General features: G+C 41.5%; 1 protein-coding gene and 1 long non-coding RNA gene across 2 annotated transcripts in view; one reads left to right on the forward strand and one right to left on the reverse strand.

Moving 5' to 3' along the window:
* Positions 1-415: 415 nt before the first annotated feature.
* LOC138748248 (sterol regulatory element-binding protein 2-like) overlaps positions 416-14,476 on the forward strand; it is a 44,218-nt gene continuing 30,157 nt past the window's right edge. Inside the window, exon 1 of the mRNA XM_069908083.1 lies at positions 416-748. Coding sequence (XP_069764184.1) covers positions 664-748 — 85 coding nt within the window. The 5' untranslated portion in view covers positions 416-663. The remainder of the gene's footprint in view (positions 749-14,476) is intronic.
* LOC138749018 (uncharacterized) lies at positions 1,732-12,367 on the reverse strand. Its single transcript, XR_011348369.1, has 2 exons — positions 11,695-12,367; positions 1,732-4,276 (listed from the first exon to the last, which is right to left on the reverse strand). It is a non-coding gene; the product is annotated as an uncharacterized lncRNA (long non-coding RNA).

Here is a 14,476-nt window from a genome sequence, read left to right on the forward strand (position 1 = left end):
TTTGGCCAGAAATCTTGGTCATGATTTAATATCTTTGCTTTATGAAGTGCACAGTTTGAACAGCTTTTACATAATCCTTGGGTGTGAAGAGTGTAGCTGTAATATGTCTGGGAAACCTCTCTGTCCAGATGGAGGCAGAGAGACTGAGAGGGGAGGATCGCCTGATGGCGAGTCAGCACCGACGCCTTGGGCTGATTGGCCTCATTCTGTGTCGTCACAAGCCCCAGGACATTAAAGGAGGGCCTTTGGGGAATGCTGGCACCGCTTCCTTTGCGAAAGACGGTCGATTTTACCTGAATTCACGCGTCTCAGAAGTCCCCGGGCTCACTCGAGGGCGGCCGGGGAGTAGGCCCGTCGCCATGGCGACCCGTGGTGACGGAGCATCACCCCACCAGCCGGAGCGGCGACCCATTGGCCGGCCGGAGTCTCGTGTTCCCCGCCACAACAAACGTTCGGCGCTCGCCCCAGTTCGAGTCACCTCCGCGCGGTGACGTGACGTCAGCCGCAATCAAGATGGCGGCGCTGTCAGTGATGGAGGCTCGGAGGATAATACCATGAAGTAGGAGTTAGGTGAAAGTTCTGAATTGAGAACGGGGTGGGAGTCACGATTCCATTGCTGGCGTCCCCGGAAAACTATTTTCATCACCCTTCTGTTAAAAAATAATGGAGAACGAGGACGTGTCGCTTGAAAGTATGGACCCTTCATTGACTGAGTTGGGTGAGGGACTCAGCTTGGGGGATATAGACGGTGAGTCGAGCATTTTAACCTCTTACACTTGGATATTGAATGCCACTCAACAGCATTTACAAAACAGAGGGGTGTGTGTTTGCGGGGAATGGGATTTGGTACAAGGAGTTTCAGCTGATCACTTGGAAATTGAATGCGAGCCAACAACATCTATCAAACAGATATGTGTGTGTGTATTTGAGGAGGAGATTTAGTATAAGGAGATTCAGCTGATTTCTTCCCTTACTGTGGAGAATTGTTTGATAAGGAAACATTCAATTTGGTGATCAAATGTATAATAATGATCAACTTCGCTATTTATTGAAAATCTCATTTTATTGATCACAATTTCTTGGTATAAAATACAGTCCTTTCACAATTTCTACCTTGTTAATATAAAATTATAAATTCTGTACTTTTATCACAATTCAATCATACATGGGTCCATTGTGCCCAATGGAGTGTGAGTGAAGCATCCCATTTTCTGTTTTTTCTGAGCATTATTGTAAGGTACAGCACGTTCATTTTTTTAAAAATGTGCTGAAACCTACTGCTAAAAGTCTTTCAGGCAGTGACTTCCAGATTTCTATCACACTGTCAAAACATTTTTCTCTTAATATCCTGCTCCAAATCAGCTTGCATCAGTGTGGACTGCTTTTTTTGATCTTTTCATTGGGAGTGTTAGGTTTTTTCTTTTCAACCTACCTTTCTGTATTGGAAGAGGCAGGAGTGGAATCTTGAATTGGAATTTATTGTCTTAAACACATCACAAAATTTGTTGTTCTGCAGCAGTAATTACAGTGCTGTAAATTACATTGTTAAAAATAAATAAATTCATGAAAAAAAAGAGAAAGTGAGGTAGTGTCTGTGGTTCATTATCCATTCAGGAATCTGATGGCAGAGGGGAAGAAGCTGTCCTTGTATTGCTGGATGTTTGTCCTCGGGTTCCTTTACCTCCTTCCTAATGGTAGTAATTGTCAGAAATAAAACTTCTCACACATGAGTCTCTTTAAAACTGATGACACGACAAGCTTTATTTACAAGTCTGCAGAGTTGGACTCAACTGGTTTCTCACCAGTTAAGCCCCGATACATACAGTGCATTGATTTTTATACCCTTATTATTTGCCCTTCCCCTTCTTATTAATACTGTTTTAATTGGTTAGTATTACAAAAACATTCTAAGTATAACTGCATTATTAATTATCACGTTCGTTACGTACGCTGTGAACTCTACATTCACTAAATTCTGTTTCTCACACTTCTTATCAATCCTTTGTCTCCTGCATGTCTCTTACTATGACCATGAAAAGATAGGTTTAAAAAAACATATTCAGCAGATCCTTCTGTCCTTGACTGCTAGTAAACTCTCTGTCCGTTCTGGCTTCCCTGTTTATGATTAATCATCACATTTTAACTTAAGTCTTTTTAACCTAAATTCTCTATATAACAATCCACCCCTTTCTCTCTTTAAAATGTGTTTGAATATATGTATAGATATGAATGGGGATTTTAAGCTAGGGAAGAGAAATGTTTTATGATACATTAATCTCACGCTGAAATAAAAGTCTTACAGGGTCTCCCATTCCCCCTGGTTGCATAGCTTGTTCGACCATGGAAATCACCAGGCTGCGTAGACAGGGAATAATACAGGGCAAAATAAGTAGGAGGAATAAAATACCTCTGATGACCCACAAGAAGGTATGCCACCAGGTTCCTCCAAACCATTTGTCCATCCAATTAAATTGTGGGAAAGGATGCCAGGTTTGAACCGGTACATGGGACAATGTACGAATATTATCAGCGATTTTACGAACGGCTTTTCCATTATCATCAATCTGTAAGCAGCAGTTAGTCAAATTAAGCTTGCCACATACACCTCCTTCCGTGGCTAGGAGATAGTCTAGGGCTAGACGGTTCTGATATATAGCAGAGCGCATTTGACCTTGCTGGGATGCAAGTAATTGCAGGGCTATAGCTGTTTGATTTGTAACAATTTCAAGGACTGCTTGTAAGCGAATTATACGATTTAACAAATATATAGGAGTACGATAACCCCAGGATCCATCTTGAGCCCATGTAGCGGGACCATAATATTGAATTATGCGTTCTGGAGGCCAATCATCTCTCCATTGTCCCAAATGTACCATGGTAGAGCGGGGTTTACGATGTAATGTATCAAAGACCTTCACGCCTAATTTATGACCGTGATCGTGGGGTAGAAGGAAAAATTCTGGGCGGATTATTCCTAGGAAACAACTTCCACTCCACTGTGAGGGAAGACGAGTATAAGCTTTATTACCACATACCCAGAATAATCCATTTGGGGATACTCCATACCCCCTTTCCCAAACTCTTTTAAGAACGGGATTTGATTGGTATGGTCCTGTGATGGTGGAAGTGGTACAATTCCAAAACTGAATACTGCTATTAGACAGGGGTAGGCAATTAGTTTTAAAAACAGTGGATAAGAACCAAGTCTGAGGTTTAGGAAACCAAGTGAAAACACTAGGTGAAATGCGAATCCATACAGCCTTGGAGGGACTTTCTCCTACTGGGTATTTGCCGGCTCGTGAGAGACAATAAAAACCAGAGGGGACGTTAGAGAGAGACCAGGTTTCTCTTGATCTCGTTCGGTTAGTTGTCCAAATCCGGGAAATCATGGTCAATGAATTGAGGGGTTCCCCCCACCAAGGCCATTGTTCTGACAACCGTGGACCCCCGCAGACCCAACAATTGGTTACATTAAAAGTTCCTGCAATTTTAGTTGCCAGATCTACAAAAAGGTTATCTCCCCCAATTGCATTACCGAAACTTACATGGTTATTTGGATGGACTCGAACTAAGTCCGGCTGTCTTAAAGGGACAGGCAATTTCGAGTGTGGAGTGTAACTTTTCATTGGAACAGTACGTTGGTGTATGCAAAACCAGAGTCCATCAGGGCATGGTTGGCTTGAGTCACCTTTCCAACCGTTAAGAGGGAAAGGAGTGGTATTAGGAATCTGTATATAATGACCCATATTATTTCCTTCTTTTTCCACACAAGGGGTATATGGATGTTGGGTGGTATTTTCTGCCCAGCATTTCTCAGGAACTGAGGTATGGGAAATGAAATTACCTTCCTTTCTTCCCCAAATGTGGTCCTGAAACAGGACCACTGTATCTCTGCATTTCTTACATTTCACACCTGATAAAGACATAGGCAAACTAAGAAAAATCAAAGAACATAACAATAACATTGTGAATTAAGTCTTTTTGCGAAATCGTAAGGTAAGAGGTTTTTCTCCAGGAATACAAGTCCAATCTGAGTTCGTATCAGGGTCCTGAGGCGCCTCTACAGGTCCCTTAAATCTGGATGCGTGTGTCCACCCCTTCTCTCTTGTTCGTGCTGCAGCTTCTGTAGTTAAGAGAACTTGGTATGGACCTTCCCACTGGGGCTGGAGTTTTTCAGTCTTCCAGGTCTTGATGAGAATCCAGTCTCCTGGTTCCACTTTGTGTAAAGAAAAGTCTAGAGGCGGTGTTTGTGCCAATAGTCCTCTCTTTCGTAAATCTGTAAGAGAGCGTGACAGTGCCTGTAAATAGTTCCTAACAAATATATCCCCTTCCCCCAAGGTGGGACACCCCTCAACTGTACTCCAGAAGGGAAGCCCAAACATCATTTCATAAGGGGACAGCCCTACATCTTTTCGTGGGGCAGTACGAATTCTCAATAAGGCCAGGGGCAGACACTTTATCCAAGGCATTTTAGTTTCCACCATTAACTTTGTCAATTGGATTTTTAGTGTTCCATTCATACGTTCAACCTTCCCTGAGCTTTGTGGATGCCAAGGGGTATGTAATTTCCAAGAGACCTGTAATGCATTACAAATCAATTGCTGGATTTTTGAAGAAAAATGTGGACCCCTGTCTGAGTCTATAGAATCCATTATACCATATCTGGGGATTATCTGCTCTAGGAGGAGGCGAGCTACTGTAGAGGCTGTAGTATTTATTGTTGGGAAGGCTTCTACCCATCGGGTAAAGTGATCTATTATCACCAACAGATATTTCCATCTTTGAACTTGAGGTAACTCTGTGAAGTCGATCTGGATACGTTGAAAAGGGCGTATGGCTAATGGTTGACCTCCCATGGTCCCTGTCCTCATTATCTTCTTATTAATTTTTGTGCATAGGTAACAATTTTGCACCTCTTGTTGGGCCAAGGTGTAGATTCCCTTACACACATATTCTCGAAGCACTGTGTCACATCAGGCTTGGGTGCCCCAGTGGCTCTGATGATGCAGGTGTTTTAAAATATTGCGAGTTATTTCTTTATTTAGAACCATTCTTCCATCTGGTGTTTTCCATGTTCCATCAGGTAACTGGCTTGCGCCCAGCTGATCCATGTTCTTTTCTTCCTTAGCAGTGAAAATGGGAGCTGTCTTTATGCCTTGCCTTATTGGGATTAAAGTCAGCAAACGGACTTCTTGTTGCATGGCTGCTCTTTTGGCTTCTTCATCAGCCAGTCTGTTTCCAATTGCTGTCGGGTTATCTCCCCTTTGATGGCTTGGTATGTAGACCACTGCTATTTCTTGGGGTAATGTTAAGGCTTCTAAAGTCAGAGTAATCATCTGTTCGTGTGCCAATTCCTTTCCTCTTTTTTTTTTAAATTTTTTTATTTTTCACACCATAAATCACATTAGCCATGATATACACTATTTCTTTTCACACATGTACAGTGACTTTTTCTCCCCCCCCCCTTTCCTCCCAAACCACCCCCCCACCCCCCCTCTCATCCATTTTAGGTATACAATCTAGGTTGCATTAAGCCAGTCAGACAATGTTGTCATTCAACAAAATTACACCAGAAATTCTACTGAGTCCATTCTTTTCTTTCCTTCTCCTTCCATCAACTTAGGTAATGTTTGTCCCCGGTAGGTTTTCGCTATTGTATTTAATGTAAGGCTCCTATACTTGTTCGAATATTTCAATATTATTTCTTAACCAATATGTTATTTTTTCTAATGGAATACATTTATTCATTTAAATTTGGTAGTTTCTTCCTTTTAATTTGGTTATGTATTCCATTAATATTTAAAGACATATAGTTCAGCGTAGCCCTTTTATATTTTGTTTATCTTCTCTTTCCATTTTTCCATCATTACCTTTCCTCCTTTTCCATTTCTGTTTTCTTATTTTCAACTCTTTATAAGACAACATTCCTACAACATCTAACATTTTCCTTATTCTCCTATTTCTATCTTATTTATCCCCAATCTCCCCTTCACCTCCTGAGTTGTCCTTTATCCCTTGTCGGACAACCACATCTCCCCTCTCCATTTGGATTTGCGAATCCACTCGCAAGCGTCAACTGATTGTGCAGTGACCGCTATTTCCCCCCACCCCGCCTCCCCCAGAAAAGATTTCACTTTTCATATGTCACAAAGGTCCCTCTTTTAATTCCCTCCTTATTCTCTCTATTCCATTACCTTCCCTTATTAATTCTTGTCTATACTATCTATATTTTCCTCTAAGTACAGATACATTCATGTATGCTCATTGTCTCTATTCACTCTTATACCTCTTTACCTGCATACATATCAATCGTGATCATTTTTACTCTCATTACCCGTCTTCATCCCTCAGTCTATTTTTGTCTTTACCCACATACATATCAGTCGTGATCATTTTAACTCTCATTACCCGTCTTCCTCCCTCAGTCTATTTTTGTAATTGTTCTGCAAATTTTCGTGCTTCTTCTGGATCCGAGAATAGTCTGTTTTGCTGTCCTGGAATAAATATTTTCAATACCGCTGGATGCTTTAGTATAAATTTATACCCTTTCTTCCATAAAATCACCTTTGCTGTATTGAACTCTTTTCTCTTCTTTAGGAGTTCAAAACTTATATCTGGATAAATGAAGATTTTTTGCCCTTTATACTCCAGTGGTTTGTTGCCCTCTCTTACTTTTTCCATTGTCTTCTCCAGTACCTTTTCTCTTGTAGTATATCTTAGGAATTTTACTACAATAGATCTTGGTTTTTGTTGTGGTTGTGGTTTAGAGGCCAATACTCTATGTGCCCTTTCTATTTCCATTTCTTGCTGTAGTTCTGGACATCCTAGGGTCTTAGGGATCTGTTATGGTTTTCCATTGTATCTATTTTTTGAGCTAGTAGTTCTTGTGTCTCTTTAGTTTTTTTATTAGATTTCTCCAATTTCTTTTTTAAGTCTTCTACCTCCATTTCTGCTGCTACTGCCCGCTCTTCCATCTTGTCCATTTTTTTTCCCATTTCTGTTAAGGTCATCTCCATTTTAATTATTTTCTCCTCTGTGTTGTTTATTCTTTTTCTTAAATCCTTAAATTCCTGTGTTTGCCATTCTTTAAATGACTCCATGTATCCTTTAATAAGAGCAAGTATATCCTTTACCTTGCCTATCTTTTCTTCTTCTATTTCACCATACTCTTCCTCTTCTTCTTCCTCTGGGTTGACCATCTGTTGTTTCTTTGTTGCCCTTTCCTCCTCTTCTATCTTGTTTCTATTGTCTTCTGTGGTCTCTTCTTGCTGCAGGTGTTCTGCAGCTGTCGTTGCCGGCTGTGGAGATCGACTCCCCAGCTGGTCCCCCCTCCCATCGGTGTGTTTTTTTTCATTCGCATCGCGCATGCGCGAAGTTTCGCGCATGCGCGGTTGCGCACTTTTGCTCGGCTCTGCGAGCCATTTTTGTAGTCCATTATTTACCGACCTGAGGGAGCGGGTTTCTCTCTCCGCAGCGGCCCTCTTCGGACAGGTAAGGCCTTCACCTTTTTCCTCCTTTGTCTTCTCTTCCTCTCTTCTTACCGTTGCTTTCGACTTTTCTTTTTTTGTCGCCATCTTCTTTCCACCTTTATACTCACTTTTCTGTAACTTTTATTTCTGTGCCTTTGTGTTTTCTCTTGTTTTTCCCGACTTTTCTGGAGAGGGCTGGAGTTCACCGTCCGGCCACTACTCCATCGCGTGACTCCTCCCCAATTCCTTTCCTCTTGATGTAATTAGACCACGCTCCTTCCAGATCTTACCAAAGGTATGCACTACCCCGTATGCGTATTTGGAATCTGTGTAAATCGTTCCAATTTTCTTTTCCAGTATTCTGAGGGCTCTCTGCAAGGCATATAGTTCACAGGATTGTGCTGACCAGCTTCCGGGTAGTCTCGTGGATTCTACTACTTTCCAAGTATTTCCTTCTATTATAGCATACCCATTTCTTCTCATTCCGTCAACACATCTGGCGGAGCCGTCAATGTAGAATTCATATCCTTCTCCCAGCGGAGTATCGCAAAGGTCTTCTCGGGTCTTGGTCTGAAGATCTGTCAACTCGACACAGTCATGCTCCACCTCTTTCTCTGTTTCACTGCCGTATAAAAACTGAGCTGGGTTGCAGCTATTAATTTTTGCAAACTGTAAATCTTCTCCAACCATTAAAATGGTTTCATACTTTAATATGCGAGAATCAGTCAGCCATCGATGGGCAGTTTGTGTTAATAAAACACTCACAGAATGGGAGGTGTACACAGTCATCTTTCCTCCAAAAGTAAGTTTACGTGCTTCCTCTACCAACAGAGCAGCAGCCGCTACTCCCTGGATACACGTCGGCCATCCGCGAGACACTGGGTCCATCATTTTGGAAAGGAAAGCCACTGGGTGTCGCTGACCGCCTTTTTCCTGTGTTAAAACTCCCACAGCTGTTCCTTGGTTATGAGTGACAAATAGCTGGAAGGGCTGTTTTAAAGAGGGCAGAGTGAGTACTGGGGCTCGTGTTAGGCGATGTTTCAAGTCCTCGAACCATCCCTCCTCCTCCTGGGTCCATTTCAATGGATAGTCATTTTCATTTGTCAGTTTATCATACATAAACTTCACCAAAGCTGAGTAGTCCTCTATCCATAACCTACAGTATCCTAAGAGTCCCAGGAATTGTCTTATTTCCTTCTTATTACGGGGTAAAGGCATTCTAGTGATTCCCGCAATTCGTTCAGGGGTAATCCGTTTCTGTCCTTTACTTATCTGGTGTCCCAGATATATCACAGTTTTCTCAACAAACTGTAATTTGTTCCTGGACACCCGTAGACCCTTTTTCCCCAGATAATTCAAGAGTCTAATGGTCTCTCCCCTCATTTCTTGTTCCTTGGGTCCTGATAATAGTAAATCATCCACATACTGCATTAGTTGGGAATCATCAGATTGTGGATAGTCCATCAGGATTTGTTCTAGCATTTGTCCAAACAGGTTTGGAGATTCAGTGAACCCTTGGGGCAATACAGTCCACCGAAACTGTCTCCGTCTACCTGTCCATGGATTTTCCCATTCAAACGCAAACATATCTCTACTTTCCTCTTCTAATGGACACGTCCAGAAGGCATCCTTCAAGTCGATAACACTAAACCACTCATGGTCTGGGGGAATCCGACTCATAATAGTATAGGGATTAGGCACCACTGGGTGACGGGTCTGAACAATAGCATTCAAACTTCTTAGATCCTGAACTAGGCGATAGGATCCATCTGACTTTTTTACTGGGAGTATAGGGGTGTTATAAGGTGACATGCATTCTTCTAATAGTCCGTCTCGTATTAAAGTCTCAATTACCGGCTGTAGCCCTTTTCTCCCTTCCAAAGAAATAGGATACTGACGTTTCCTTACCGGCTGATGACCTGGTATTAATGTGACATGTAAAGGTGGGATGTCCAGACTTCCTCGATTTCCCTCCTTATACCAGACTCTCTCGTCAATCTGCCGTTCATCCTCTTCCTTTAAAGCGCAGAGGTGGACTCGCACTTCTCCGTTCACAGGGAGAGCACCCAAACCTAGGAGAGCCTGTAAGTCCCTTCCTAGGAGGTTAAATCCAGCCGAAGGTAATAACAAGAGGTCTTGTACCCCTTCTCTTTCTTCCAGTTTCACTGTTACTTGGGGAATTATTGATACCATTCTGGGAGCCCCTTCTATCCCAGAAATTGTCAAATTACTTTCTATAGGCTCAGTTCCGATTGGCACAGTTATTACACTACTTCGTTCCGCTCCTGTGTCCACCATAAACACCACCTCTTCTCCCTTGGGACCAATTTTTAGTTTTACCAGGGGTTCCCTCTTATATTTGGTCCCTAACATTTGGAACCCCTGACACCCCTAATCTTCTTCCATAAGTTCGAGGGCACGCAATTCCCTCTTGTATCGGGGGCATTCCCTCTTAAAGTGTCCTTCCTCATTGCAGTAATAGCACTTAACAAACCTCCGGGGTCTTCCCTCTCTTGGATATCTTGGATTGTTTAGAGGAAGGTTTTGTTTTCTTTCCCCTCTGGATTCAGCATTCATCTGTCGGATAGTCTGTACCATAACCTTTGTCGCCTTCTTTTGATCTTCTTCTTCTCTCTGCACATATACTTTTTGTGCCTTTTTTAACAGTTCACTTAGGGGTTTTTCACTCCAGTCCTCCTCCTTTTCTAGTTTCTTTCTAATGTCTTGCCATGATTTGGAAACAAATTGAATTCGAATAAGCTGTTCACCCATTGGTGTACTAGGGTCCACACCAGCATACTGTTGGACATTCTTTCTCACCCTCTCCAAAAAATCAGTAGGGGACTCGTCTTTCCCCTGGTGGTTCCCAAATGCCTTGGTAAAATTGTGACCCTTTGGCACAGCCTCCCGTATCCCTTTAATTGTCCATTCTCTATATTGTCTCATACTTGCCAATCCCTCGGGTGTTCGTTTGTCCCACCTGGGTTCATTTAAGGGATATTTTTGTTCATGGGGTCTAGGGTCCCCAGGTTTTTCATATTCCCACATGAGGAGGGCAGCCCGTCGAATCATCTGCCTCTCCTGGGGTGAAAATAATGTTCCCATTATTGCCTGCATCTCTTCCCACGTATATGTGTTTGGTCCCAAGAATTGGTCAAGCTGTTCAGCCAGTCCTATAGGATCTTCCAATAACTTTTTCATTTCTTTCTTAAATCCCCGCACCTCTGTACTAGTTAGGGGAACATTCACATATCCCGTTCCCCCTCCCGGTCCTCCCATAGGAACTTCTCTCAGGGGATTTAGGTTTATTGAAAACTTTGATGGTCCTGGACCAGTCTGGGATCTTGTCCAGGGTCGGTTTACCAGTGGAAGTTTAGGGTCCGACTCCCTTAATTCATCCTTTTTTTTCCCGGCCCCCTTCGGGGCAATCAGATTCATCACCTTTCCCCTCCGGTAATAAGCTTTCCTCGGGCGCAGTAGGCACCGGGGGAATATAAGGAGGGGGAAGGTTGTCCAGAGGTTCCCATTTCTTTTCTCCTGCTACCCTCAATTTAAAACATTCTGTTAAGGATCCTGGCCAGGGAACCCAACAAAATGCATATGCTGACTCTTCTTGATTCACCTTTGGTCTCGAATTTACATATATGTTTAATGCTTGTCTAACCCAATCCTCATCAGATCCAAATTTCGGACACCAGACCGAGGAACCTTTAGTAGGTTGTTTTGACCAAAGGAGACAATATTGGACCATCTTTTTCTTGTTTTTGTCCCGATATCTTTTACTATCCCAATTTTCAAACATTCTCCCCAAAGGGCTGTCAAGGGGTACTCCCAGGAATTGTCCTGAATTTTCAGACGAGCCCTTAGATTTTGATCCTCCCATTTTCCCACCTAGATCTGTTTATCGTTGCTGAGGACCCTCTCGTTCTGGACCCTACTCCCTTCCTCTCAGACGCCTCGTCGGAGGTGCTGTCCCTCCTTCGGTTACCGCTGAGGTTTTCCTGGGGTTGACCCCTCTCTTCTCGGCACTTCGTCGGAGGTGCTGTCCCTCCTTCGGTTACCGCCGAGGTTTCCCTGGGGTCTATCCTAGAGTCCCGCGACAGGGTCCTCACACCACGACAAAAGATCTATACTTAGTCTATTCCGTTAGGTTTTTATCCAAACAGGTGCATCCCATTACACCTGTTACCCAATCCCCACACCACAATCGTAAGTCGTCACTTACCGGTGTCTTCCCGGGGATTGAACCGTCACCCTTCTCCTCTCCGTCTTGTCGTGTCACCCTGTCCGGATACCACTCGCTCAAGCCGCCCGAAGCGACGAGCAAGGGACTAGGAGCCGCTGAACTCAGCGGGGTGCACCGCCTCCGATGTCCCTCTTCTCGCCTCCCCTCACGGCCGGAGTGTAGATCCCGGACGAGCCCCCATTTGTCAGAAATAAAACTTCTCACACATGAGTCTCTTTAAAACTGATGACACGACAAGCTTTATTTACAAGTCTGCAGAGTTGGACTCAACTGGTTTCTCACCAGTTAAGCCCCGATACATACAGTGCATTGATTTTTATACCCTTATTATTTGCCCTTCCCCTTCTTATTAATACTGTTTTAATTGGTTAGTATTACAAAAACATTCTAAGTATAACTGCATTATTAATTATCACGTTCGTTACGTACGCTGTGAACTCTACATTCACTAAATTCTGTTTCTCACACTTCTTATCAATCCTTTGTCTCCTGCATGTCTCTTACTATGACCATGAAAAGATAGGTTTAAAAAAACATATTCAGCAGATCCTTCTGTCCTTGACTGCTAGTAAACTCTCTGTCCGTTCTGGCTTCCCTGTTTATGATTAATCATCACATTTTAACTTAAGTCTTTTTAACCTAAATTCTCTATATAACAGTAATGTGAAGAGGGCATGGCCTGCATGGTGAGGGTCCTTGAGGATAGAGGCTGCTTTGTGAAGTCATCATCTCATGTAGATGTCCTTGATGGAGTGACGACTGGTGCCCGTCTTGTCACTGGCTAAGTTAACAACTCTCTGGAGTTTTTTTCTTGTCATGTGCATTGGCACCTCCATACCAGACAGTGATGTAACCGGTCAGAATGCTCTCCACGGTACATCTGTAGAAATTTGCAGCATACCATTTGATGACACATCATTTCTCCTCAAACTCCTCATGAAGTAATTTATATTAAATCAATGCAAGAAATGAAACTTTTGGATATATGGAGGAAACAAAACCCAAAACAAAAGGAATACTCATACTACTCGGCTAGACATAAAACATACTCAAGAATAGACCTATTTTTGTTATCAGCTAGTATGCAGGATAGAGTAAGAAAAACAGAATATAAAGCTAGAATACTATCGGACCATTCACCCTTAATATTGACAGTAAAACTAGAGGACATCCCTCCAAGAATGTATAGATGGAGATTAAACCCCATGCTACTTAAAAGACAGGATTTTAGAGAATTTATTGAAAAACAATTAAAAATGTATTTTGAAGTAAATACGGAATCAGTGGAAGATAAGTTTATACTATGGGATGCAATGAAAGCATTCATTAGAGGGCAAATAATAAGTTATGTAACCAAGATGAAGAAGGACTATAATCAGGAAACAGAGCAGTTGGAAAGGGAAATAGTAAATATAGAAAAAAAATTAGCAATGAAGGAAGATACAACTAAAAGAAGAGAATTGGCGGATAAAAAAATAAAATATGAAACATTACAAACATATAAGGTAGAGAAGAATATAATGAAGACAAAACAGAAATATTATGAACTAGGTGAAAAAAAACGCACAAAATCCTAGCATGGCAGCTTAAGACAGAACAAGCTAAGAAAATGGTATTGGCATCAAGGAAAAAAGACAAACAAATTACATATAATCCAAAAGAAATTAAGGAAAACTTTAGAGAATTCTATGAACAATTATACCGAACTGAAAACGAAGGGAAAGAAGGGAAAATAGATGAATTTTTGACTAAAATTGAACTACCAAAACTACAAATAGAGGAACAAAATAAATTAACAGAACCATTTGGAACAGTAGAAATACAAGAGATAATAAAAAAATTACCAAATAATAAGATAACAGGGGAGGATGGATTTCCAATAGAATTCTACAAAACATTTAAAGACTTATTAATTCCGCCCCTCCTGGATGTAATCAACCAGATTGATGAAACACAAAGCTTACCAGATTCATGTAAAACAGCAATAATTACAGTAATACTAAAACAAGGGAAAAATTCACTCTCACCAGCGTCATATAGTCCAATATCTTTGCTAAACACAGATTATAAGATAATAGCTAAACTATTAGCAAACAGATTAGCAGAACAGGTACCGAAAATGGTAAATTTAGACCAAACTGGATTTATCAAAAAAAGACGCACAACAGACAATATTTGTAAATTTATTAACTTAATTCATGCAGTAGAAGGAAATAAAGCACCTGCAGTAGCAGTTGCTTTAGACGCAGAGAAGGCCTTCGACAGAGTAGAATGGAATTATTTGTTCAAAGTATTGCAAAAATTCAGTTTACCGGAGAAGTATATTAATTGGATTAAAGCATTATATAAGGGACCGTTAGCGAAAGTGACAGTAAATGGACATGTATCAAAGCAATTTAACTTAAGCAGGTCAACGCGGCAGGGATGCCCACTATCACCTTTATTGTTTGCGCTAGCTATAGAACCACTAGCAGAATTGATAAGAATAGATAATAATATAAAAGGAATAAAAATAAAAGACAAGGAATATAAAATCAGTCTATTTGTGGATGATGTTATAGTGTACTTAACAGAACCAGAACTATCAATAAAAGAATTATATAAGAAATTGAAGGAATATGGAGAGGTGTCGGGTTACAAGATAAACGTAAATAAAAGTGAAGCAATGCCTATGAATAATGCGGATTTCTCAAAATTTAAGAAGGTATCTCCATTCAGATGGCAAATGCAGGCAATAAGATACCTAGGTGTACAAATAAAC

This window comes from Narcine bancroftii, chromosome 13, assembly GCF_036971445.1.
Source record: "Narcine bancroftii isolate sNarBan1 chromosome 13, sNarBan1.hap1, whole genome shotgun sequence".
In the NCBI taxonomy this organism is placed as follows: domain Eukaryota; kingdom Metazoa; phylum Chordata; class Chondrichthyes; order Torpediniformes; family Narcinidae; genus Narcine; species Narcine bancroftii.